The 25,036-nt window shown below is 47.4% G+C and overlaps 1 protein-coding gene across 1 annotated transcript in view; it reads left to right on the top strand.

Moving 5' to 3' along the window:
- FBXW8 (F-box and WD repeat domain containing 8) overlaps nt 1-25,036 on the top strand; it is a 61,616-nt gene that overhangs the window by 33,500 nt on the left and 3,080 nt on the right. Inside the window, 4 exon segments of the mRNA XM_070951090.1 lie at nt 339-535; nt 2,894-3,103; nt 15,889-16,016; nt 23,365-23,538. Of these exon segments, the coding sequence (XP_070807191.1) occupies nt 339-535; nt 2,894-3,103; nt 15,889-16,016; nt 23,365-23,538 (709 nt within the window).

Raw genomic sequence — 25,036 nt, 5'->3', positions numbered from 1 at the left:
GAGCTCCCATGACTTGTCCCAGCTTCTGCCAACCTAGCAGTTCGAAAGCACGTAAAAAAAATGCAAGTAGAAAAAATAGGGACCACCTTTGGTGGGAAGGCAACAGTGTTCCGTGCGCCTTTGGCGTTGAGTCATGCCGGCCACATGACCACGGAGACGTCTTCGGACAGCGCTGGCTCTCCGGCTTTGAAACGGAGATGAGCACTGCCCCCTAGAGTCGGGAACGACTAGCACATATGTGCAAGGGGAACCTTTACCTTTTACCTTACATCATATAGTGAGAGAGAGGTTTATATCCCGTATTCTATTTTCACCGATTTTCTCCTTTTGGCATGCAGGGTCAGTTAAAGTGTGGAGCCTGCTGGTCGGTTCGGAGCCAATCCACCGGTACCAACACAACCAGAAGATTCAAGCCATGGCCCTTTCGACCGAGGGGGCCACCGTAGCGACTGCAGCCGGGTTTCAGGTCAAAGTGGAAAGCGCCAACGACAAAGGATACTGGGGAACCCTGGCTGAGTTTGAGGTTCAGAAATGGGTGAGTCTCTTTGTTAGCCCTTTAAACGTGTTGGATGACATCACCGTTGACCAATTAGTGAAGATCAATGCACTGTGCATTGGACAATGGAGCAGGGACGCGGCTCAAAGTGAAAAAAGAAAGAAAGGGTCGATAGAAGAGAATATTTGCAACTCATTTTTCTTGCAGACATTTCACCACCCAACTAGGCAACGTCATCAGTGCCGGAAAGGAGTGGTATTGTGCCCTCTGTTGATGTATTAGTGGCTTGCCCTGTCAGTCTCGGTGAGAACGTCCTTGATTAGGTTGTGGTTTCGAGTTAGCTTTTTGTATTATTTGATAGTGTTGGGGTATTGTTTACGGCTTGGTTGTTGGTCTAGTGCCGTGATGGCGAACGTGTGGCACGCGTGCCAGAGGTGGCACGCAGAGCCCTCTCTGTGGGCATGTGTGCTGTCGCCAGCTGCTTTTCTGGTTTCCGCCGGAGCGCCTGAAAATGGCCAAAAACAGGGCTGTTTTTTGTGCTGTTTTTCAGGCTGTTTTTCAGGCCATTTTTCAGGCTGTTTCAAGGCCATTTTTGGGCCGTTTTCAGGCCATTTTTCAGGCTGTTTTAAGGCCATTTTTCAGGCTGTTTCAAGGCCATTTTTCAGGCTGTTTCAAGGCCATTTTTGGGGCGTTTTCAGGCCATTTTTCAGGCTGTTTTCAGGCCATTTTCAGGCCATTTTCTAGGCCGTTTTAAGGCCATTTTTCAGGCTGTTTTAAGGCCATTTTTCAGGCTGTTTCAAGGCCATTTTTCAGGCCGTTTTCAGGCCATTTTCCAGGCTGTTTTAAGGCCATTTTTCAGGCTGTTTTAAGGCCATTTTTCAGGCTGTTTCAAGGCCATTTTTCAGGCTGTTTCAAGGCCATTTTCCAGGCTGTTTTAAGGCCATTTTTCAGGCTGTTTTCAGGCCATTTTCAGGCCGTTTTCTAGGCCGTTTTAAGGCCATTTTTCAGGCTGTTTTAAGGCCATTTTTCAGGCTGTTTCAAGGCCATTTTTCAGGCCGTTTTCAGGCCATTTTCCAGGCTGTTTTAAGGCCATTTTTCAGGCTGTTTTAAGGCCATTTTTCAGGCTGTTTCAAGGCCATTTTTCAGGCTGTTTCAAGGCCATTTTGGGGGCGTTTTCAGGCCATTTTTCAGGCTGTTTTAAGGCCATTTTTCAGGCCGTTTTCAGGCCATTTTTCAGGCCGTTTTCAGGCCATTTTTCAGGCTGTTTTCAGGCCATTTTTCAGGCCGTTTAAAGGCCGTTTTTCAGGCTGTTTTAAGGCCATTTTTCAGGCCGTTTAAAGGCCATTTTTCGGGCTGTTTCAAGGCCATTTTTGGGCCGTTTTCAGGCCATTTTTCAGGCTGTTTTAAGGCCATTTTTCAGGCCGTTTTAAGGTCATTTTTCAGGCCGTTTAAAGGCCATTTTTCAGGCCGGTTTAAGGTCATTTTTCAGGCCGTTTAAAGGCCATTTTTCAGGCCGGTTTAAGGCCTGTTTTGGGGTCAAAAAAAGCCCAAAAAACGACCTGAAAACAGCCTGAAAAATGCCCAAAAAACAGGCATAAGTGGGAGGAGGTGGGTGATAGGAACGATGAAAAGATTAATAGTAATAGTAATAGTAATGCAGACTTAGTGAATAGTTTGACATTGTTATTTGACAGTGTTATTTGTGATGGCGTTCGAGAAAAAACTGTCCTTGTGTCTAGTTGTTCTGGTGTGCAGTGCTCTGTAGCTTCATTTTGAGGGTAGGAGTTGGAACAGTTTATGTCCAGGATGCGAGGGCTCTGTAAATATTTTCATAGCCCTCTTTTGGACTGGTGCAGTACACAGGTCCTCCATGGAAGGCAGGTTGGTAGCCATGATTTTTTCTGCCGTTCTAATGATCCTCTGAAGTCTGTGTCTCAGTCTTGTTGGGTTGCAGAACCAAACCAGAAGTTATGGAGGTGCAGATGACAGACTCAATAATTCCTCTGTAGAACTGGATCAGCAGCTCCTTGGGCAGTTTGAGCTTCCTGAGTTGGCGCAGAAAGAACATTCTTTGTTGTGCTTTTTTGATGACCTTTTTGATATTAGGTGTCCATTTTAGGTCTTGAGATATTTATTTTATTTATTATTTTATAAAATTTGTATGCCGCCTTATCTCCGAGGACTCAGGGCAGCTCACAACGACAATCGACCAAGCGACTGTTAAAACCAACAAATATACATAAAAAAATCAAAAAAGTATTTTAAAAATTAAAAAATACTACCCTAGAAATTTGAAGGTCTCTACTTCAATGTTTGGGGGAGAAGCAGAAAGAAAAATGTTAATGGGGAAGGTTATTTGAGGTTCAACATTCTCTTCAATCCATTAACTCTTTGCAGGTCAGCTTGCTCTCTCTTATGCCCCAAACTTCGGGCTGCCTGGCTGCCGTAGTAGCAGCGGAGGACGCCATCTACTTCTTGAAAGAAGGACAGCCAGCTAAAGTCCTGCATTGTGTCTACGGCCAGCCTGTCACATCCCTGGACGTCTCGGCCAAGGAAGTGGCATTCGGAGTCAGAGGCTACGGCTGGCTGATTAACGAGACCAACAAGGTAATTCAGGTCTTTGATTCCATAAAAGGTTTGACCTTGGCTCCTTTATGTTCCATATGGATTGACTGAGGGCTATTAAGCAATGGAACAGCCTGAAGTTATGGGTCCCCCCCCCATCATTGGAGGGTTTTGAGACTGGGCAATCATTTGTCCAGAACGTTAGGAGAATTCCAGTACTGAGTAGTGGTTGGAGGAGGAGAAGTGAGGTACTAATACAACTCTATAAAGCCTTAGTAAGACCACAGCTAGAGTCCCGAATCCAGTTTTGGTCACCACACTATAAAAAAGATGTTGAGACTCTGGAAAGAGTGCAGAGAAGAGCAACCAGGATGATGAGGGGACTGGAGGCTAAAACATACAATGAACGGTTGCAGGAACTGGGCCTGGCTAGTCTAGTGAAGAGAAGGATCAGGGGAGACATGATAGCAGTCTTCCAATATTTGAGGGGCTGCCCTAGAGAGGAGGGGGTCAAGCTATTCTCCAAAGCACCTGAAGGCCAGACAAGGAATAATGGATGGAAACTGAACAAGGAGAGATTCAACCTGGAAATAAGGAGGAATTTTCTGGCAGTGAGAACAATCAACCGATGGAACAGAAGTTGCCTTCAGAAGTTGTGGGAACTTCATCCCTGGAAGCTTTTAAGAAGAGACTGGACAGCCATCTGTCAGAAATGGTGTAGGGTCTCCTGCTTGGGCAGGGGGTTGGACTAGATGACCTACAACGTCCCTTCCAACTCTGTCAATCTGTTAAGGTCTAAAGTCCCTTCCAATTCCGTGTGATGAAATGGGGCGAAATCCACTTAACAAATGTCTCGTTTAGCAAACGGAAGTTTTTGGCTCAATCGCGCTCTTTAAGTCTAGGACCACCTGTAGACCCAAGTCCCGAAAAGGGAGGGTGGGGGAAAAAAATCCTTTTGTTGTGCTCCCGAGTGTCTTGGACTGACCCCTGAGGTCATGATAATATGGGTTGGGGAGTTTGGGGAGGGAGAGCCTGACATCTCTCCAGACTGCCTGTCCTAAGGCTCGTGGGCTTTTGTGTTCCTCGTTAGCTACGCAGCTCATCAGAAATGGATGCCAATCACAGCCCCTGTCAAATCAGCATTGTACTGTACTCTGGAAGAGATTTCATCTCGTCCGCCGTAGCCTCCAGCAATTCATTTCTTTTCCTCAACTTCTCCCTTCCTAAGCAGGTCTAATAAATAATTGGAGCCTGGGTCTATGCAACTCTTTCAGCAGGGTCTTCAAAATAACATGGGCTATATCATTATTTACTTTTTAATGCAAATTTTCCGTCCCCATCCTCGTAGACTGCGGGCAGTTTACGTAGACCGAAATAACAAACGATAAGAAGAAGAGGAAGAGCAGGATGGAAAAATTATTCGGCACGGGTGTTCACAACCTTCGTAGAGTATTGTTTCCGAATCTATACTCTCTTAGAGCGTATTTTACACACCGATGTGCAAAGTTAGAGGAAAATCGATGCTAAGGTGCATGCGTGTTAAGGAACGTGACCTAAAAACGTGCGTGTTAGTTAGGACGAAGGTGCACTAATGTGTCTTAACAATGCATTAAAGCAGGGGTGAAATGCTCCCGGTTCGGACCAGATCGCCCGATCCGGTAGCAATGGAGGCGAGTGGTTCGGAGAACCGGTAGCAAAAATCCCTGCCCCCCCCCCATGCCCAGCTGAGCCACGCGATCATCAGAGGCTTTTTTTCTTTTAAAAGCCTCTGACGATCCAAGCTGAGTTGCCTGATCAGCAGAGGCTTTTTTTCTTTTAAAAGCCTCTGACGATCCAAGCTGAGTTGCCTGATCGACAGAGGCTTTTTTTCTTTTAAAAGCCTCTGACGATCCAGGGTGAGTTGCCTGATCGTCAGAGGCATTTAAAAGAAAAAAAAAAACCTCTGCCGATCAGGCAACTCAGCTGGAATTGTCAGAGCCTTTTGAAAGCATTTTTTTACAACCTCTTCCCCGAAGAGGTTGTAGAAAAAATGGTGTAAAAGGTTTTTTTTTTTTAATTGGCCACGCCCACCCAGTCACATTACCCTCCTCCCCACCAAGCCACGCCCACAGAACCGGTAGTAACAAATTTTAGATTTCACCACTGCATTAAAGGTACATTAAAATGTGTGCCGTGCAATAAAGGTGCATTAAAACGCACGTGGATTTTTATCAGTATGCTGAATTGGCAAACTGGAGCAGGGCAAGCTTGCAGCCGAGAAAAATTAACCCCGCTGAATTAAATTGAATTGGACAGCTTCCCGATCTATAAGTTTTATTAGGTGCAGGATTCAGCTCCCTTCATATCTTTGCTTTTCTTTTAAACACCATTCTTCCAGGCGGTTAAAAGTTTACGAGCACCGCCTGCCCGACGTTTTAAAACACAGAAGCGAACTGAATCAATACGGATGTTTGCTTGTTTATTTCCATAACCTCCTAACTGGCATTATCAATAAAACAGGCAGCCTCAGTTTAAAAGTTGCGCCCGAGAAGTTTCGCCTAAACAGGTGAACACAGAAAATCCTTCTTGCAGAACTAGAACTGTTGCAAACTTCCAAAATTGGACAAATACACCCATCGTCCTTGACGTTCAGGGACTGAAATTACGACGGCACTGGAAAAAGTGACCCGTGACCATTTTTCAGTCTTACGACCGCTGCAACATCCCCACAGTCACGTTATCAAAATTCAGACGCTGGGCAACTGACTCGTATTTGTGACGGTTGCAGTGTCCCGGGGTCATGTGATCTCCTTTTGCGACCTCCTGACGAGCAAACTCAGCGGGGAAGCCAAATTCACCTAACAACCGTGTTACAAGGGCTGCAGTGATTCACTTAACAACGGTGGCAAGGAAGGTAGTAAAACGGGGCAAAATTCACAGTCTCTCTTAGCCACAGAAATGTTGGGCCCAACTCATCGGCTTTTAATGACCCCCCTAATCCCTTGAGGGGGTGGAGTCTGGGCAACTGAATGGAGCTGAGTGTTTTACTGGCCAGATGCCTTTCCTGTCGCCAATGAGGAGGTTTTTTTTCAGCAGATATATTCTCAGTGTGCCCCGAGAGAGAAATACCGGCCTCTGTCTAGGATCAAACTCACAGCCTCCAGATTGTGAGGCAAGAGCTCCACCGCTAGGCCACCGCACCACTCAAATTTTGGGCCCAAATGTGGTCGTAAATTGAGGACTACCTGTAACCGATTGCTGTTGCAACGGTACGGCGAGGCGGGAGATGATAAGGGATGCCAAGGGTTTAGGTATGAAAACGTCGTATTTCAGATTATTTATTGATGAGTTTATTAAAATGATTTATACGGCTGGCCATCTTGCAGGAGGGCTCACCCAGGGCTAAAAAACTCAACACAAATTAATGTTAAAACACGTCATGACAACCGAGGACAACACAAGGCATCCATAAATCGCCATCAGTCTCACAGGTTCAATTAACCTCTCCACCACGTGCCCAGATAGGCTTCCGTATTTTTAAAGCTTTCTGAAATGCCAGCAGAGTCAGGGACCAATTGAATCTCCAGAGAATACAATCAAGAGGCGCCACATAATAAGGCTGTAATATCGCTAACAGTGTGTCTTATTATCCCAAGGGTTGTATATTAAAAATTGAGCATGCAGCAATATGTTGGGTAAGGGGCACGAGAGCTCAGGGGTTAAAGACAGCTGAGCTTGTCAGCCGGAAAGTTGACAGCCCCGGTTCGAGACCCGAGTGCCACGCGATGGGGTGAGTTCCCGTTCCTTGCTCCAGCTCCTGCCTGCCTAGCAGTTCAAAAGCATGAAATTGTGAGTAGATCAGTAGGTACCACTTCGGTGGGAAGGTAACAGCATTTTATGTACCGTGGCGTATAGCCATGTGGGTGACATGACCACAGAAGCATCTTCGGACCACGAGATGAGCAGCGCCCCCTAGAGTCAGACTTAACTGGACAGGAGAAACCTCTAGCTTTATGTAGGAATGTCTATGTCTGTGGCTTATCTTTTTTTTTTCCTCATCAAACTTGTGGTTTATAAATGGGGCTACAGGTACTCCTCGACTTACAACCGCAATAGAGACCAAAATTTATGTTGCTAAGCGAGACGTTTGTTAAGTGAGCTTTGCCCCATTTTACGACTTTTTCTGCCACATTTGTTAAGTGAATCTGATTTTCCCATTGATTTTTTTTTTTTTAATTTGATTTATATGCCGCCCTTCTCCGGAGACTCAGGGCGGCTTACAATGCGTTAAGCAATAGCCTTCATCCTTTTGTATATTTATACAAAGTCAGCTTATTGCCCCCACAATTGGGTCCTCATTTTACCTACCTTAGAAAGGATGGAAGGCTGAGTCAACCTTGAGCCTTGGCGAGATTCGAACCTGCAGTAATTGCAGGCAGCTGGTCTTAATAACCAGCTTAATAACAGGGTGCCTTAGACCACTGTACCACCAAGGCTCTTTTGCGTGTCAGAAGGCGATCACATAACCCCAGGACACTATACAACGGTCATAAATGTGAGTCAGTTTCCCAAACATCCACATTTTGATCACGTGACCACGGGGAGGCTGCAACCGTCATAAGTGTGAAAAGCAGTCATAAAAATCACTTTTTTTTCCAGTGCTGTTGCGACTTATTTAAGAATCCAAGCCCCTTCCTTGGCAAGTAAGATTTGAGTCATCTGTCTGCCAGTTTTTCTCCTCGATTCTGTACCTGAGATCTTGGATGAATCTCCAGGTTGTGGCCTGTGGGCTGGATATGGCCCATGGGGTGCTTAGATCTGGCCCACGTGCCTCTGCCGGCCAAAACGGGGCATGGAGAGCCTTGCGCAGTCCCACCACTACACCCTGTTTTGGCCAGCAGGGTGCTGCAGGAGGCTGTCCAGGCCAAAAATGGGGTGCAGGGGGGCCTTGCTCCCCCCCCATTAGAATGTGCACAGTGTGACTACTATTTTGAGACAACCCAGGAGCAAAATACAGTACACAAGAGATTTATCAGAGGTTCAAACAGTGGTTTATCTACAAGTTATATATAGTGCTAAGCAAAGCCGGGCAAGCAATCTATCAGTCTTCTCCAACTCTACACAGAGAACTACAGTGCAGATGCACAAGGATAGAACACGAGGAGAATGAGTGATATACGAGGAGAGAGAGAGAGAGAGAGACGCCTTCTAATAGCTTCCCTTATATAGGCAGCTTCTTAAAGGGCAATAACTCTGACTCAACCTCGTGCCCCCCCCCCCCGCACCACACACACACCCCATTTTGGCCGGCAGCGTGCTGCACGAGGCATCAGTCCTGTCTGCCGTCTGTCCCATTCCACCCTCCACCCCCGGCCCATGGAGGACAACTACAATGCTGATCCGGCCCTCGAAGAAATCCAGTTTGACACCCCTGTTCTAGCTAAAGAGTTCACCGCCACCAACACAACCGCCCCAATACAAGAGATCTAGGGGGGCCCTCCCAGTTGCCGGTCTAGGCATCCGTGTGATCTCCCAAATAGATTCCATTTTTTTGGTGCACGTTGGACAGATGGCTTCCGAGCGGGCGCATCAGTGTTTATTTTAATCAGGGAGATGGAGCTGAAAAAGCCCAGACAGCCGGGATGTGTTTGACAAGGACAGTAGCTGGTTGGCATTGCCAGGCTGGCTGACATCACACCAAAAACTAATTACTAATGTCTATTATGATAATTATTCCCCAGACACAAAGGGACTTTGCACGAGTGGATTAATCTGGTCAGAAGTCAATGATTTCTCTCTAGATTGATACAGAAGATGTATTGGCACTCTTTTGGGTGGAATGAGAAGCACACACACACACACACACATACACACACACACACACACAAACACACACACACAAGTTCAGGCATCATGTTGTGTGTTGCCAGCCCAGGATTCTGCACATGTCTGTCCAAAGCATTAAGACGCACTGGATCAGGTTTTAAGTGGGTGCTGTGATTCTTCCACATGAATAAAATCATGTGCTTTATTATTATTATTATTTTTTTAATGCTGTTTTATAGCCCATCAAGTAATTTTCATTTGGCTAATTTACCCGACTGGACCGTCACTGTTCTGCTCCAAATGCAAATTGCCCCTTACCGCAATAGCAATACATTTTGATTTTTGAGAAACGTAAACACCGAGCAACCCTCAAAGCTAGCCGCTTTATTTTAAAACAAATTGTTTTAAATCGGGGGCTGCCCGATTACGATCGTGCCCTACCACCAAAGTGGGTTCAAAATAATGAAACACTCACCGAAGCATCCTTAAATGTTCAATGCCCTACCTAAAAATGATGTAGAATTGCACTCACCAATTATATTGTAAATGTAAAAAAGATGTGGAGACTCTAGAAAGAGTGCAGAGAAGAGCAACAAAGATGATTAGGGGGCTGGAGGCTAAAACGTATGAAGAACGGTTGCAGGAACTGGGTATGTCTAGTTTAATGAAAAGAAGGACTAGGGGAGACATGATAACAGTATTCCAATATCTCAGAGGCTGCCCTGAGGGAGAGGGAGTCAAACTATTCTCCAAAGCACCAGAGGGTAGAAGAAGAAGCAACGGGTGGAAACTAAGCAAGGAGAGAAGCAACTTAGAATTAAGGAGAAATTTCCTGACAGTGAGAACAATTAACCAGTGGAACAACTTGCCTCCAGAAGTTGTGGATGCTCCAACACTGGAAATTTTTAAGAAGATGTTGGATAACCACTTCTCTGAAGTGGTGTAGGGTTTCCTGCCTAAGCAGGGGGTTGGACTAGAAGACCTCCAGGGTCCCTTCCAACTCTGTTATTCTATATTCACTAAAGAGTTGAGAGCCTTTTGGCTTCGCCTTTGCCTAAACTCATCGGTAACACTGAGAAACATATTCATTGCCTTTCCAAAAGAAAATTCAAAATTTTTAGGCTGCGATTCCTAAAAGTCCTTTTTTTCCACTGATGTTCCCAGTCCAGATTGATCCTATTCCTTAAAAATCAGAATCTCCACCTGGCAGTTCTTAAATTTTATTATTAAATAATTTATTATTAAATAATTTAAATATTAAATTTTATTATTATATATTATTATTATTATTATTATTAAATCAAGACATACAATCAGGGCCCCACCCCTCTTCTTCTTCTTATCATCCCCATGCCCAGTGTCAGACATGTCCCAATCTGATCCCTTAGGAAAGGAAGACCCTCGACTCCATTTGGTTGAAGGGAACGGTGATTTTATACTAAGAACTGCAGTAAAGTCAGGCTACAATCTGAGTTTCCCGCACTCAAAAGATACACCCCTCATCCCAGCCCCCCCCGACCCCCCATGACCAGTCCGTCTTCAGCCAATTGGAACTCGCCTTTTCATCTTTTCTTCGGGGCTCAAACGAATTTGGCTACCTCTGTTCCGCCTCTAACAGACGTTTGCCTCTTCCCCCACCTCGCCTGGCTTGGCTGGGTTCCCCGCTTGGCAAGACGTACCCGCCGTGGATCCCGGGCACAAATAGAAGAGACTGCAGGTGCTTTGGCACGGCTCTGTACCCCTGGTCTGGCCCTGCTTGGCAAAAAACACCTTTGAGCCGATGGCTCCAAGTCTCTTCTAGCGTCAACCTGTGAAGGAGAGAGGCTCCTTTGGCCAAGGTTTTATCGAAAAACATCGAGAGGCCTTCGTGCGCGAGGAAGAGAGTTGGGGAACATGGGTTTTGGGGCAGGGTTGGGTGCTGTCGATTCTGAAGATGTCCCGTGAAGCCTTGACTTCATCGGGATCTTCCAAGGATGTCTTTATGATTACCGTATTTTTCGGACTATAAGACGCACCGGTGTATAAGACGCACCAAGATTTTGAAGAGGTAAACAAGGGGGAAAAAAGTTTTTTGGCCTCCCCGGGCCCCAGGAGCAGTCTGCAGGCTTCCCAAGCCCTCTGCAGGCCCCGTTTTTGCGAAAAACGGGCCTGTTTTTGGTAAAAAAAGGGACAAGCCTTGCGGAGTTTCGGGAAGCCAAAAATGGCTTGTATTCGGTGTATAAGACGCACCAACATTTCTACCCACTTTTAGGGGAGGAAAAAGTGCGTCTTATACTCCGAAAAGTATGGTAAATCTCTTTTGTTTAGCATCACGTAGAACGGGGGTGTTAAACTCAAGGCCTGGGGGCTGCCCGCGGGGTCCTTAGATCTAACCCGTGGGGCCGCCCTGGAAGTAGTGAAGGACCAGCCCATGACTGATGGCCCTCCCAAGCTCCGTTTTTGCTGGCAGAGGGTTGCAGGAGGCCACCATGGCTGAAAACGGAGCTCGGGAGCCCGTTTTCGCTGGAAGGGTGCTCGGGCCACCACAGGCGCCCCCAACATGAGTGACATCAAGTTGGCTACGCCCACCTGGGCCCCCTGAGGTCAAACCCAACCTTAATGTGTTTGTGGCAGTTTGGCACTTTGAATCTCACCAGCTCAAAGTGAGCCTCAGCCTTCCGTCCTTCCGAGGTGGATAAAATGAGGACCCAGATTGTTGGGGGGAAGAGGCTGACTCTGTAAACTGGTTAGAAAGAGCTATAAATCACTGTGAAGCGATATATAAGTCTAAGTGCTATTGCTATTGTTTTTCCTTCCTTCCTTCCTTCCTTCCTTCCTTCCTTCCTTCCTTCCTTCCTTCCCTCCCTCCTTCCTTCCATCCATCCATCCATCCATCCATCCATCCATCGTACACAGTGGTTAAAATGCAGCATTGCAGGCTAACTCTGCTGATTGCCAGCAGTTCGATCCTGAATGGCTCAAGGTTGACTCCATCCTTCCCAGGTGGGTAAAATGAGGACCCAAATTGTTGGGGGGCAAGAGGCTGACTCTGTAAACTGCTTAGAGAGGGCTGTAAAGCACTGTGAAGCGGTATATAAGTCTAAGTGCTATTGTCCTTCCTTCCTTCCTTCCTTCCTTCCTTCCTTCCTTCCTTCCTTCCTTCCGTCCGTCCGTCCGTCCGTCCATCCATCCATCCATCCATCCATCCATCCATCATACACAGTGGTTAAAATGCAGCATTGCAGGCTAACTCTGCTGATTGCCAGCAGTTCGATCCTGAATGGCTCAAGGTTGACTCCATCCTTCCGAGATGGGTAAAATGGGGACACAGATTGTTGGGGGGCAAGAGGCTGACTCTGTAAACCGCTTAGAGAGGGCTGTAAAGCACTGTGAAGCGGTATATAAGTCTAAGTGCTATTGTCCTTCCTTCCTTCCTTCCTTCCTTCCTTCCTTCCTTCCTTCCTTCCTTCCGTCCGTCCGTCCGTCCATCCATCCATCCATCGTACACGGTGGTTAAAATGCATCATTGCAGGCTAACTCTGCTGATTGCCAGCAGTTCAATCCTGACTGGCTCAAGGTTGACTCCATCCTTCCGAGATGGGTAAAATGGGGACACAGATTGTTGGGGGGCAAGAGGCTGACTGTGTAAACTGCTTAGAGAGGGTTGGAAAGCACTGTGAAGCGGTATATAAATCTAAGTGCTATTGCTATTGTTTTTCCTTCCTTCCTTCCTTCCTTCCTTCCTTCCTTCCTTCCTTCCTTCCTTCCTTCCATCCATCCATCCATCCATCCATCCATCCATCTATCCATCCATCTTACACAGTGGTTAAAATGCAGCATTGCAGGCTAACTCTGCTGATTGCCAGCAGTTCGATCCTGACTGGCTCAAGGTTGACTCAGCCTTCCATCCTTCTAAGGTGGGTAAAATGGGGACCCAGATTGTTGGGGGCAAGAGGCCGACTCTGTAAACCACTTAGAGAGGGCTGTAAAGCCCTGTGAAGCGGTATATAAGTCTAAGTGCTATCGCTAGTGCTAATGCAGCCCTCAGGTTTGACACCCCTGACGTAGACAAGGGCCCCCAACCCCCTGTCTGTTGACTGGCACCTGGCCGCGGCACGCCAAAAACTGGTCCACGCACACAAGCGAAGCCCCATCCGCGGGAGGCAGGCAGCACGAAAAACCACGCTCCCTCCGGTCCGTGGGAAAACCTCTTCCTTTTGGGTCCCTGGTACCCAAAGGGTTATTATGGGCCGCTGATGTAGAAGCAACCCACTCCTGAATGCAAAGCAGAGGGGGGGGGGGCATGCGCCCACACACACCTGCCAGTGGAAAAATCACCTTTGGAATAGCATAAAATGCAGGGTGTTTTTTTTTTTTCTGCGGCAAGGAATTGCAAGACAGACTGGCTGGCTGGCTGTTTGTCAAAAAATTACATCATATCGGAGCAAACTGCTTTTAAATCAAGCATCCATTATTCATGCATATTAACTGTTTTCTTCTCCTTCCCTCCCGTTTCGTTTTTTTAAAAATCCACACTCTTCTCTCTCTCTCTCTCTCTCTCTCTCTCTCTCTCTCTCTCTCTCTCTCTCTCTCTCTCTCTCATTTTTCACCTCATCATGTCGGTTTTTCAGATTTTAGCTCATCTGTAGATTTATTATCTGCTTTTTGCCGGGGTTATAGAGGCAGTGCTCAACTTAACAACCATTTGTTTAAAGACTGTTTGAAGTTACGCTGGCACTGAAAAAAAGTGACTTGCAATCCGTCCTCACACTTACGACTGCTGCAGCGTCCCGACCATGGTCACGTGATTAGAATTGGGGCATTTTATCAGTCAGCATGTATTTACGAGGGTCCTGGGGTCTCCTGGAATCACCATTTGTGACTTTCCCATCTGGCTTCCGGCAAGCAAAGTTTAACAGATTAACAGAGTTGGAAGGGACCTTGTAGGTCATCTAGTCCAACCTCCCACCCAAGCAGGAGACCCTACACCCTTTCTGACAGATGGCAGTCCAGTCTCTTCTCAAAAGTCTCAAGTGATGAAGCTCCCACCACTTCCGAAGGCAACTTCTGTCCCATGGGTTGATTGTTCTCACTGTCAGGAAATTTCTCCTTATTTCCAGGTTGAATCTCTCCCTGTTCAGTTTCCATCCATTATTCCTTGTGTGGCCTTCGGGTGCTTTGGAAAATAGCTTGACCCCCTTCCTCCTCTCTGTGGCAGCCCCTCAAATATTGGAAGACTGCTCTCCTGTCTCCCCTGGTCCTTCTCTTTCCTAGACTAGCCAGGCCCAGTTCCTGCAACTGTTCATCATATATTTTAGCCTCCAGTCCGCTCATCATCCTGGTTGCTCTTCTCTGCACTCTTTCTAGAGTCTCCACATCGTTTTTACAGTGTGGGGACCAAAACTGGGTGCAGGATTCTAGGTGTGGTCTTACTAAGGCTTCATAGGGTGGTATGAATACCTCCCTTGATCTTGATTTCATCCCTCTGTTAATGCGATTTAGGATGGCATTGGCTTTTTTGGCTGCCGACGGACAATGCTGGCTGATATTGAACTGGTCGTCCAATAGGAAAAGCCAGATTTCATTTAATGACCGTGTGATCCCACTTAACAAACCCGGCATAAAAGATGGTAAAAATCAGATGCAACTCATTTAATTTAGCCTTGCATCCTCTAATCTCGGTTCGACCAGGGGTGAACTACCCAAAATGCATTTCCTACCCAGATTCTGGATAGATTTTGTTTTGATCATACTCCAGTTTTTTTTTTTTTTTTTTTTTAAATTGCTCGATTTGGAATTACAGAGTTGGGCGGCAGGTGATGGATGTTCGGTTTCCAAATCTTTGCGTCGGGGCTGATGTGGCTGCAAAAAAAAAAAGGGGGCCATTTACAAAGTAATAACCCAATTCTTTATCCTTGCGCCCATTTCTCCGTCCCACCCTGCCTTACTTGCCCGAGGCTAAAAGTTCCCAGTGACACCAACTTTTATCCTGGCGAAGAGGTGGCATTAGGCTAATGCATCGCCCAAGTGCCAGAGAAAGAGTCAAACCATGAATAATTGATCCCGCTCTCCCGTAGCCCAACGACGTCCCATTTGCTGAGCCTTATTAAAAGAGCGAGCGATGAGGGGCGGGGGGGGGGGGGGGGCGAGACAGTAAAGGCCGTTGAGGGATTTGTAACACGGGAAGAATCGCCCACGAAATGGATGCCGTTGTGTTGTGTTGTTCTCCGTCTCTCCCCGCCCCCCCCCCCCCCCCCGCCCCTTCTCTTTATCTCCAAGGTCTTTAACTCAACGTCACGGTGAAGGCCGACTTAAGGCATTCGGGGATACGTTGAATTATTCATCGTAAAGCAGAAGGGGAGGGCATCAATCTGGGAGTCCAGAAATTTTGATTTCGAGAGCTTGGAAGTTGTTGGGTTTGAGAAGGTTGGCTTTGTTGGGCGTATCTGTTGGACAGAGATGGTCCCTGGCAAAAGGGCATAGTCTAGAGCCCCAGATTGATTGATTGATTGATTGATTGATTGATTGATTGATTGATTTGTATCCCGCCTTTATTATTTTCACTGAAGGCAACACTTTCCTCCTCCTCTTTTCCCTACAACAACAACCCCGTGAGGCGAGTTAGATGTAGAGAAAGGGACTGGTCCGAGGTCACCCATTTCTCTCTCTGGGCACAATGAGAATAGATCTGCTGAACAAAACTCCGCATTGGCAACAGGAAGGCCATCCGGCCAGTAAAACACTCAGCTCCATTCAGTTGCCCAAGACTCCACACCCCGCAAGGAATTATGGGGTCGTTAAAAAAAAAAAAATGATGATTCTCTTTTTATGACTCACCCGGCTGTTTTTTTTTATTTATTTATTTTTTAATTCAATCCAATGAATGTTCTGCCCAGTTCCAGCTCCTATGGACGAAAGATAAGTGGCAGAAACTTAAAACCGAGCCAAAGAAATGAAGTATGAAATCCAAGCTGCAGATAATCACGAGTCCATCCGTTGTCCTCGGCTGACCCTCCCAAATGTTTCTGTGCTGCTTCTTTCAGATTCTCCTCTACAACGTGGAAACGGGGCAGTGTGTAACGCAACTCGGCGGTCCTTTGGGTGACTTCACATGCCTCAATCTCCAGGACAGTCCCCCCCACATGCTGGTAGCTGGAAACAAAGTCAGAAGGTAAATCTAAGCCAGGGTGGGTTGCCTTTGGTGGGCTAACATTGTGGGGGCATATTTAAATGTGGGGCAGGGTGATAACACAGAGGCAATGAGTCCAAAAGCATTTGCTTCCTGATTTAGAGATGACACTGTTGTGACCCAGGCCCAAGTGAGTAGTAGGAAAATCAGTCCGTGAAAAAAACAAACAAACTTTATTCGAACGGCTGGGAATAACTTCATTCCCAGCGTCGTTCAACTAAATTAAAGCAAATTCCTCCCAACACAAATTCCTCAGTCCTATCGCAAACCTTGGTCCAATTAGGCAAACTGCCAAAGGCCTTTCTTGGCAAACCTTCAGAAGTCACAGATACAAAAATAAGACGTAGACGAAGAAGAAGACGAAGCTACCAACGTTGTTTTCCGGCAAAGCCCAAACGCCGTGGCTGGTCTGTTTTAAGCCTTATGGGAGGGGCCAATCATCTCTCGGCCCTACTCCCGAGTTGTCCTCTTTGCTTGAGCTGCTCTTGCCTTCTGGCAGCTCTTCTCATGCGTGCATTAGGAACAGGCTCCTCCTGTTCCTCTGCCTCACTCCTATCAGTCTCCGGAGGCTCTGGAGTCCGTGCATCACTCCCCGATGGCCCTGGCCCCATCTCTGCCTCCGACGCAGAGCCCTCATCCGGGCCTTCCCCAGCCTCCAGGACTGGCCCCTGTTCTTCCTCAGCCTCATCGCTGTCCGAATCCGGCTGCCAGCTCCATTGGGTAACCTTCAGCATAAATGACGGCCTTACAATGTCTTCCCATGGAGTAAACCAAGTTTTTGTGTTCTGCAGTTGTTCTAATGTGAAACCAAGATTGAATGATGGCTTCTATTAACTTGGTTTTATTGCTGGGTCGCTTCTGACTAACCAGTTTCTTTCGTCGGCTCCATAGATTTTTCAATTGGGTTAAGGTAGTCTGGGCTCTTCCCAGGCCATTCCAGCAGTGGAATAGGATTATCTTGAAACTCCAAAAAAAAAAAAAAAAAAAGTGGTGTTATTAGCCATCAAACCTCAAAAAATACACTTTCCCCAAAAGGTTTCCACAATTTTGGCCACTACTGTAAGGAAGAAGATGGGAAAACTAACTAAAACATGACTGGCAAAGCTAAGGACAAGAAGGCTATTCATCTGTCCAACCTGGAACCTGTTCAGGTGGACAACAGTCCTTTAAAAAAAAATAAAAGTAAAAACTGGAGGGACCTCAGAACTGCCCCAATGTATGTTTTTGGCTGCGGTTTGGTGGGAAAACGAAGCCGTCTGGCTTCAGGAATTTTTCCCCCCCCTCGGGGTAATTTTCCTTGGCTGGCTCTTCCAGGAAGTGAGGTTTTCCATGCCAGGCTCATTTTGTGACCGTCAGTGAAGAAGGGGGAGGCATATTCCAAGGACACTGCTGGGAGGGGACCAACTGCGTCCACCGAAGATGGAAGAGGGGAGGAGACCGATGGGGCTCTTAAAAAGAAAGGGAAACAGCAGCCAACCATTACCTAATGCGTCAAGGATTAGATTAACAGAGTTGGAAGGGACCTTGTAGGTCATCTAGTCCAACCCCCTGCCCACGCAGGAGACCCTACACCCGTGATGGCAGCGCCCTCTCTGTGGGCACGTGAGCTGTCACCCCAGTTCAGCTCTGCTGTGCATACATGCACGCCTCCCGCCGGCCAGCTGCTCTTTGGGTCTCTGTGACACATACGCTCGGGGTGGGGGCATGTGCAGGGGGGGCCCCATAAGTGCATGCATGGGGGGCGGCAGTTGTGCGTGCATGCACGGGGGGCAGGGCAAGTGTGGGGGGCCATGCGTGGGGGCGGGGGGCTGTGCGTGCTATGCATTTTGGGGATTCGTGCGCAGTTTGGGTGTACGCGCTTTGAGCCCCCGGTCCAGAAAAGGTTAGCCATCACTGTTGTAGTCCATCTAGTCCGACCACCACTACCCATCCATCACCCCCCCGGCCAAAGTTGGCGCCAACCAGTTTCCCCCCCTGCTCCGAGAAACTCAGAATTCTCCATTCCTTCCCTTTCCCCAACCAATTCCGTGATGACCTGCGCACAGTCACTCATGCGCTCGTCACCTCCCGGATCGACTACTGCAATGCTCTCTACATGGGGCTGCCGTTGAAGACCACCCGGAGGCTTCAGCTGGTACAGAATGCGGCCGCGCGGGTAGTGATGGGAGTCTCCCGACACTCTCATGTTGCACCCCTCCTGCGGGACCTGCATTGGCTACCGCTTGCCCTCCGGGTGAGATTCAAGGTGCTGGTAATCACCTACATGGCTTAGGCCCGGGGTTCCTGACGGACCATCTGCGGCCAGCGACAGCTCCCCATCGCCCGGTGCGCTCTCACAGGGAGACCCTCCTTGGGTTCCCGTCGGCCAGACAGTGTCAGCTGGCGACCCCCAGGGAGCGGGCCTTCTCTGTGGGCGCGCCTACTCTCTCTTTTTTTTTTTTTTTGTGATTTATGTGCCGCCCTTCTCCGGAGACTCAGGGCGGCTTACAATGCGTTAAGCAATAGCCTTCATACTTTTGTATATACCTGCTTAGTAGGGCTTTCGGTCCCCCCTAAGCGGTGTTCTTTTTTTTATACAAAGTCAGCTTATTGCCCCCACAAACCGGGTCCTCATTTTACCTACCTCGAAAGGATGGAAGGCTGAGTCAACCTTGAGCCTGGTGAGAATTGAACTCGCAGTAATTGCAGGCAGCTGGCAGCTAAATACTACGTTTAACAGTAACGTTAGTCTGCTGCGCCACTCAGGCTCTGTGGCACCGTGACCTTCGTTCTTTCCGCCGTGACCTCAAAACATGGTTATTTGGCCTGGCCGGATTGGACTGAAGGGTTTTTTTAAAGGCGATTGTATGGTTTTTTATATTTGAATAGTGAATTTTATGTGTTTTTTATCGTCGTGAGCCGCCCTGAGTCCTTTGGGAGAGAGGGCGGCATACAAGTTTAATAAAATCAAATGCCTGAGTGGCGTAGGAGGCTAATGCCTCCTACTAAGGCAGCATTTAACATCCAGCTGCCTGCAATTACTGCGAGTTCAATTCTCACCAGGCTCAAGGTTGACTCAGCCTTCCATCCTTCCGAGGTAGGTAAAATGAGGACCCGGATTGTGGGGGCAATAAGCTGACTTTGTATAAATATACAAAAGGATGAAGGCTATTTTTTTTTTTTAATTTGATTTATATGCCGCCCTTCTCCGGAGACTCAGGGCGGCTTACAATGCGTTAAGCAATAGCCTTCATCCTTTTGTATATTTATACAAAGTCAGCTTATTGCCCCCACAATCTGGGTCCTCATTTCACCTACCTTAGAAAGGCTGAGTCAACCTTGAGCCTTGGAGAGATTCGAACCAGCAAAAATTGCAGGCAGCTGGTCTTAATAACAGGGTGCACTAAACCACTGTACTATCAAGGCTTCTATACTATTGCTTAACGCATTGTAAGCCGCCCTGAGTCTCCGGAGAAGGGCGGCATATAAATCAAATAAATAAATAAATAAATAATTCCGTATCCGAGAGGAAGGAGCAGCCTGGAGCCGCCGATCCAGAGCCAGGAGAGAGGAGGCAGGTTGGGAAGACGTCGGAAAACAACTCGAAACGCGCGTCTCTTGTTTTCCCTGGGCACCGGCGCCTGGAAGCCCGCTCTCCGCTAATGAAGCCACAAAGCCTCTGCCAGGGCTGGGGGAAATCTGAAGGCAAGGCTCATTAGCATACGTGGCGCCAGCGGGCAGCGAGCCAGGCCCCGCGTGCGGGCACCGTCAGGGATGGGGGCTGGAAAGGCTTCTGCCGGTGCCCGGGAAGGACTTTTTGCCGAGCTTCTTCCTCCCTCGGAACCGGAGGAAGGAGGACGGGGGGCTTTGTTGACTCCATCTGTGGATGTTCTGACAAGCGGCAGGCACCGGCGGAGGTGTTGGGAGAGGCCCAGCCCATCCGCGCGCCCTTCCTCCTTCCAACCTGTCAGATGGTTCCCGCGCGGCTGGAGACTTTTGTTGTCTTTCTTTCTTTCTTTTTTCTTTTTTCTCTTGCTCTAATTGTCGGAATAGAGTTATTCGCCGGCTCCCGTGGAGCGGTTTCATTAAAGGAGGCTAAAGGGAGGGCTTATTTTTGGATCAGAGCAGGAATGCTGAACAATGGAAGTCCTGGCACCGCCACTGCTCTCCTTGGTGGGCTCCAGTTCACAAGTTGTCTTTTTTCTTTCTTTCTTTCTTTCTTTCTTTCTTTCTTTCTTTCTTTCTTTCTTTCTTTCTTTCTTTCTTTCTTTCTCTCTCTCTCTCTCTCTCTCTCTCTCTCTTTCTTTCTTTCTTTCATCCTCCCTCTCTCCCTTCTTTCTTCTCTTTCTCTCTCTCTTTCTTTTTCTCCCTCCCTCCCCTCTCTCCCTTATTTCTTTCTTTCCTTCCTTCCTTTTTTCTTTCTTTCTTTTTTGCTTTTTTTGCTTTCTTGTTTTCTTGCTTTCTTTCTTCCTCTTCCTCTCCTCCTCCTCCTCCTCCTTTTCCTCTTCTTCCTCTTCCTCCTCCTTTCCTTTTCCTCTTCCTCTTCCTCTCCTCCTCCTCCTTTTCGTCTTCCTTTTCCCCCCTCCTCCTCCCCCCCTCTTCTTCCTCCTTCCCCCTCCTCCCTCCTCCTCCTCCTCCTCCTCCTCCTCCTCCTCCTCCCTCCTCCTCCTCCTCCTCTTCCTCCCTCAGCCAAAACCGAGTTATGGCTTAAGCCTTAATGCATCGCTTAAATCAAGACAAAGGGTAAGCAAGTTGATGTATTTCAGGTGTTATGGATTGCACCTTCCACGCTTCCTCATCATTGGCCCTTCTGCCTGAAACTGGTGGAAATGGAAGACCAAAAACATCTGCAGCACATCAGGTTGCCTATTCGTTGGGCATTTTATGTTTGGTGAAAGTTTAGAAAATGCATGTTCAGGATGGGTGGCAATTTCTCCTTCCCTTCCTTCCTTCCTTCCTTCCTTCCTTTCTTTCTTTCTTTCTTTCTTCCTTTCTTCCTTTCTTTCTTTCTTTCTTTCTTTCTTTCTTTCTTTCTTTCTTTTCCTTCCTTCCTTCCTTCCTTCCTTCCTTCCTTCCTTCCTTCCTTCCTTCCTTTCTTTCTTTCTTCCTTTCTTCCTTTCTTTCTTTCTTTCTTCTTTCTTTCTTTCCTTTTCCTTCCTTCCTTCCTTCCTTCCTTCCTTCCCTTCCTTCCTTCCTTCCTTCCTTCCTTCCTTCCTTCCTTCCTTCCTTCCTTTCTTTCTTTTCTTCTTTCTTTCTTTCTTTCTTTCTTTCTTTCTTTCTTTCTTTTCCTTCCTTCCTTCCTTCCTTCCTTCCTTCCTTCCTTCCTTCCTTCCTTCCTTCCTTCCTTTCTTTCTTTCTTTCTTTCTTTCTTTCTTTCTTTCTTTCTCTTCTTTCTTTCTTTCTTTCTTTCTTTCTTTCTTTCTTCCCCCACCCCCATGTCTTGCCTGGCTGCTGGGTGTTAAGAGTCCAACCCATCCAGGCTACAGAAGATTGGCCTCTCCATTTGCCTCCAGAGGGTAATTTACCAAGACACTTTCCATCAATCCTCACGCAGGATTGTTCTGCTCCTGACGGATCCCCATGAAATCATACATCGATTTCTCATTTTGATAAAGCCGACGCGATACTCCCAGCACAAGCTGTTGATTGGCTTTTCCTAACACCACCATCCTGGGCTGTGGGGGCCCCCAAGAGGTTCGAAAGTTGTGAGTCAGATCGGCTTCGCTTCTGATCATCTGGGCTCCCGTTTTAACGTTATGCAGTTAAGCGGCGATGGCGGCTGGCTGTAGAAGGGAATTAGACCTACTCCCAGAAGGATTGCTGATCCTTGAGAGAGCTACCGTTATTTTTATAAAACATTCCGGACTGTAAGACGCACCTACCGTTTTTGGGGAGGAAAACAAGAAAAAAAAAATCTGCCTCTGCCTCCCAGCAGTTGGCCTCCTTGCAGCAAACAGCAAATAGCCTGTTTCAGTTTCAGTACAGTCTGATTAGCACAAGGAAGAAAAAAAAAATCTGCTCCGAGCAATTTGCCTCCTTGCAGCAAACAGCAGAGGCCCGCGCGGCAATAGGCAATGGCAATCCCTGCAGCCTGAAACAGCTGAGGGTCGGGAGGCTGATCCAACCGACAATCAGCTGCTTGTGCTAATCAGGCTGTGCTGAAGCTGAAACGGGCTGTTTGCTGCAAGGAGGTAAATTGCTGGGAGGCAGAGGCCAAAGAATGGGGGCCAGCAGGTGGGTGGGGGCTTCACTCAGTGTATAAGACGCACCCAAATTTTCACCCTCTTTTAGGGGGGGAGTGCGTCTTATATACCGAAAAACACGGTAAGTGGAACTGCCATATCCAGATCCAGTTTAGCTTTGTCGCTGTGGAACCGCTCCAAGAAAGCCTCGCGTGCCAGAAAATACCTCGTTGGTTCAGATGAAGGCAAATAACTAGATCACACGGCTTATTAGTCTGTTTGATGAGGGCCTCTAGACTTAACCCTGTAGTCTTTCCATCTGCAGGTAAACCCTCAAGTTACGACCATAGTTGAGCCCCAAATTTCCATCGCTAAGTGAGGCAGTGAGTTTTGTCCCCGTTTTACGACTTTCCTTACTATAGTTGTTAAGTGAGTCACTGCCCTTGGTAAGTTAGTCACAAGGTTAAGTGAATCGGGCTTCCCCCGTTGACTTGACCCATCAGAAGGTCGCTAAAAGGGGATCGCGTGACCTCTGGACACTGCAGCCCGTCATAAATGTGAGTCGGTTGCCAAATGTGGCAGGAAAAGTCATAAAACGTGGGACAAAACTCGCCAAATTTCTCACTTAGCAACATAAATTGGAGCCCTCTGGAACGAGCTCTCCCTGGAGATACGGACAATTCCGGACTTACGTACTTTCCATCGGGCCCTCAAAACCTTTTTATTTCATCAAGTCGGGCTGGCCTGATCTCTCCAATTTTGTATTTTAATTTGGATTTTTAATGGGGGATTTTAACTGTCAGGCCAAATTGTTTAATTCATTTTTCAATTGTTTTTATATTTTGTATTTGATGTTTTTTACTTCTGGCTGTTTACCGCCCTGAGTCCTTCGGGAGAAGGGCGGTATATAAATTTAAATATTAAATTAAATTAAATTAAATTAAATTCTGGGCTCAAGTGTGGTCGTAAGTGCAAGACCACCTGTATTCAATGGCGATCTGCATCCTCTTGTTTGGGAGAAAGAAATGGGACCAAAAGCTCAAACACCAGACAGTGTTTCTTCTTAGGGACTAGTAGATTGCCCTCCTATTTAAGCCTGCAGGATGGGCAGGTATGATCTCCCCATCCACCCCCTTAAATATTGACAGCCCCTTGTCTTGCTTTGTCAGGGTGATGGTGTACGACCTCCGCAGAAGTGAGCCTGTCTCCTCGCTTTGCGGCCATCAGTTGGGGGTCTCGGCGGTGCAGATGGACGACTGGAAGGTGGTCAGCGGCGGAGAGGAAGGGCTGGTCTGCGTGTGGGACCAGCGGATGGGCAACAAGCTCTGGGAAATGCACGCCAGGTGAGATCCTACCTGCTTTAACAGGATTAACACAGTTGGAAGGGACCTTGGAGGTCATCTAGTCCAACCCCCCGCCCAAGCAGGACACCCTACACCATTTCTGACAGATGGCAGTCCATTCTCTTCTTTTAAAGCTTCCAGGGATGAAGCTCCCACCACTTCTCCTCCTCCTCCTCCTCCTCCTCCTCCTCCTCCTCCTCCTCCTCCTCCTCCTCCTCCTCCTCCTCCTCCTCCTCCTCCTCCTCCTCCTCCTCCTCCTCCTCCTCCTCCTTTCTTAACTATTTTTCTTATTCCATTTCTTCCTGCTCCAGCTGCATTTCAGAAAGGATCCACTTGAGGGCGCTCAAAACTATTTTTCTGCTTTTAGAAATATAGTTTTCTGCTATCTTCTCTCCCTCTCTCTCTCTTTCTCTCTTTCTCTTTTTCTCTGTCTCTGTCTCTGTCTCTGTCTCTCTCTCTCTTATATCACAAGACAGACAGACTTGTGTTCGCTTCGAGAGGCGTTATGGGACATCCTCCATGCCCTGGAGAGAGATGTTTTTTTTAAAAAAAAAATAAGTGGGGCTTTGAGATTTTCATACGTCGGTAGTCCTCAACTTACAACCACAATTGAGCCCAGTTGCTAAGCGAGGCAATTGCTAAGCAGTTTTTCTCCATTTTACAACCTTTTCTTGCCACCGTTGCTGAGTGAATCTCTGCGGCGGTTAAATTAGCAACCGTCAGTGATGGGGACAATTAACTAGTGGAACAGCTTGCCACCGGAAGTTGTGGCACTCCATGACTGGAGGTTTTTGAAAAGAGACTGGACAGTCACTTCTCTGGAATAGCATAGGTGTCAAGGTGCCAAGTAACACCCTCAACGAAATCAAACTCCAAGACTTGAGTTTCCTCAAAGTTCCATTTTATTAGAGATGTCGTATTGGCGCATCTGGGAAAACCCGAATCTGAGAGCTTCGGGGTTTTCCTCCCCCAAAAGAAAGTTCAAGTCCCTTCCTCCTGCACCCACATGTCCATCACCTGAACCAATCAGGTACCCTCCGGAACAGAAGATGCCTCCTCAATCTTCTCAGCACAGCTGCAGGGAAGAGTGGCCTTGACTTTCTAGGAAGAATGTTATTTTGACTACATATATCTCCACTCCATACAATCCCCCCCCCTCCCATTTTCCCACAGCAGGATTTGTGGCAGGCCTGAAGGCTCAAAGGTGAAAAGATGGCTTCCAGGTCTGACCATAGGTTCTCCTGCTGGAGCAGGGGGCTGGACTAGAAGACCTCCAAGGTCCCTTCCAGCTCTATTCTATTTTATTTTATTCTATTCTATTCTATTATGTTCTGTTCTATTCTAATTTTATATTGATATTATTCTACTCTACTCTACTCTACTTTACTCTTTCTTCATTCCATTCCATTCCATTCTCCTTCCTTCTCTTCTCTTCTCTTCTCTTCTCTTCTCTTCTCTTCTCTTCTCTTCTCTTCTCTTCTCTTCTCTTCTCTTCTCT

This window comes from Pituophis catenifer, unplaced genomic scaffold (genome assembly GCF_029215685.1).
Source record: "Pituophis catenifer annectens isolate HBS135680 unplaced genomic scaffold, rPitCat1.0.hap2 SCAF_10, whole genome shotgun sequence".
In the NCBI taxonomy this organism is placed as follows: Eukaryota; Metazoa; Chordata; class Lepidosauria; order Squamata; family Colubridae; genus Pituophis; species Pituophis catenifer.
This window is presented reverse-complemented; position numbering and strand designations above follow the sequence as displayed.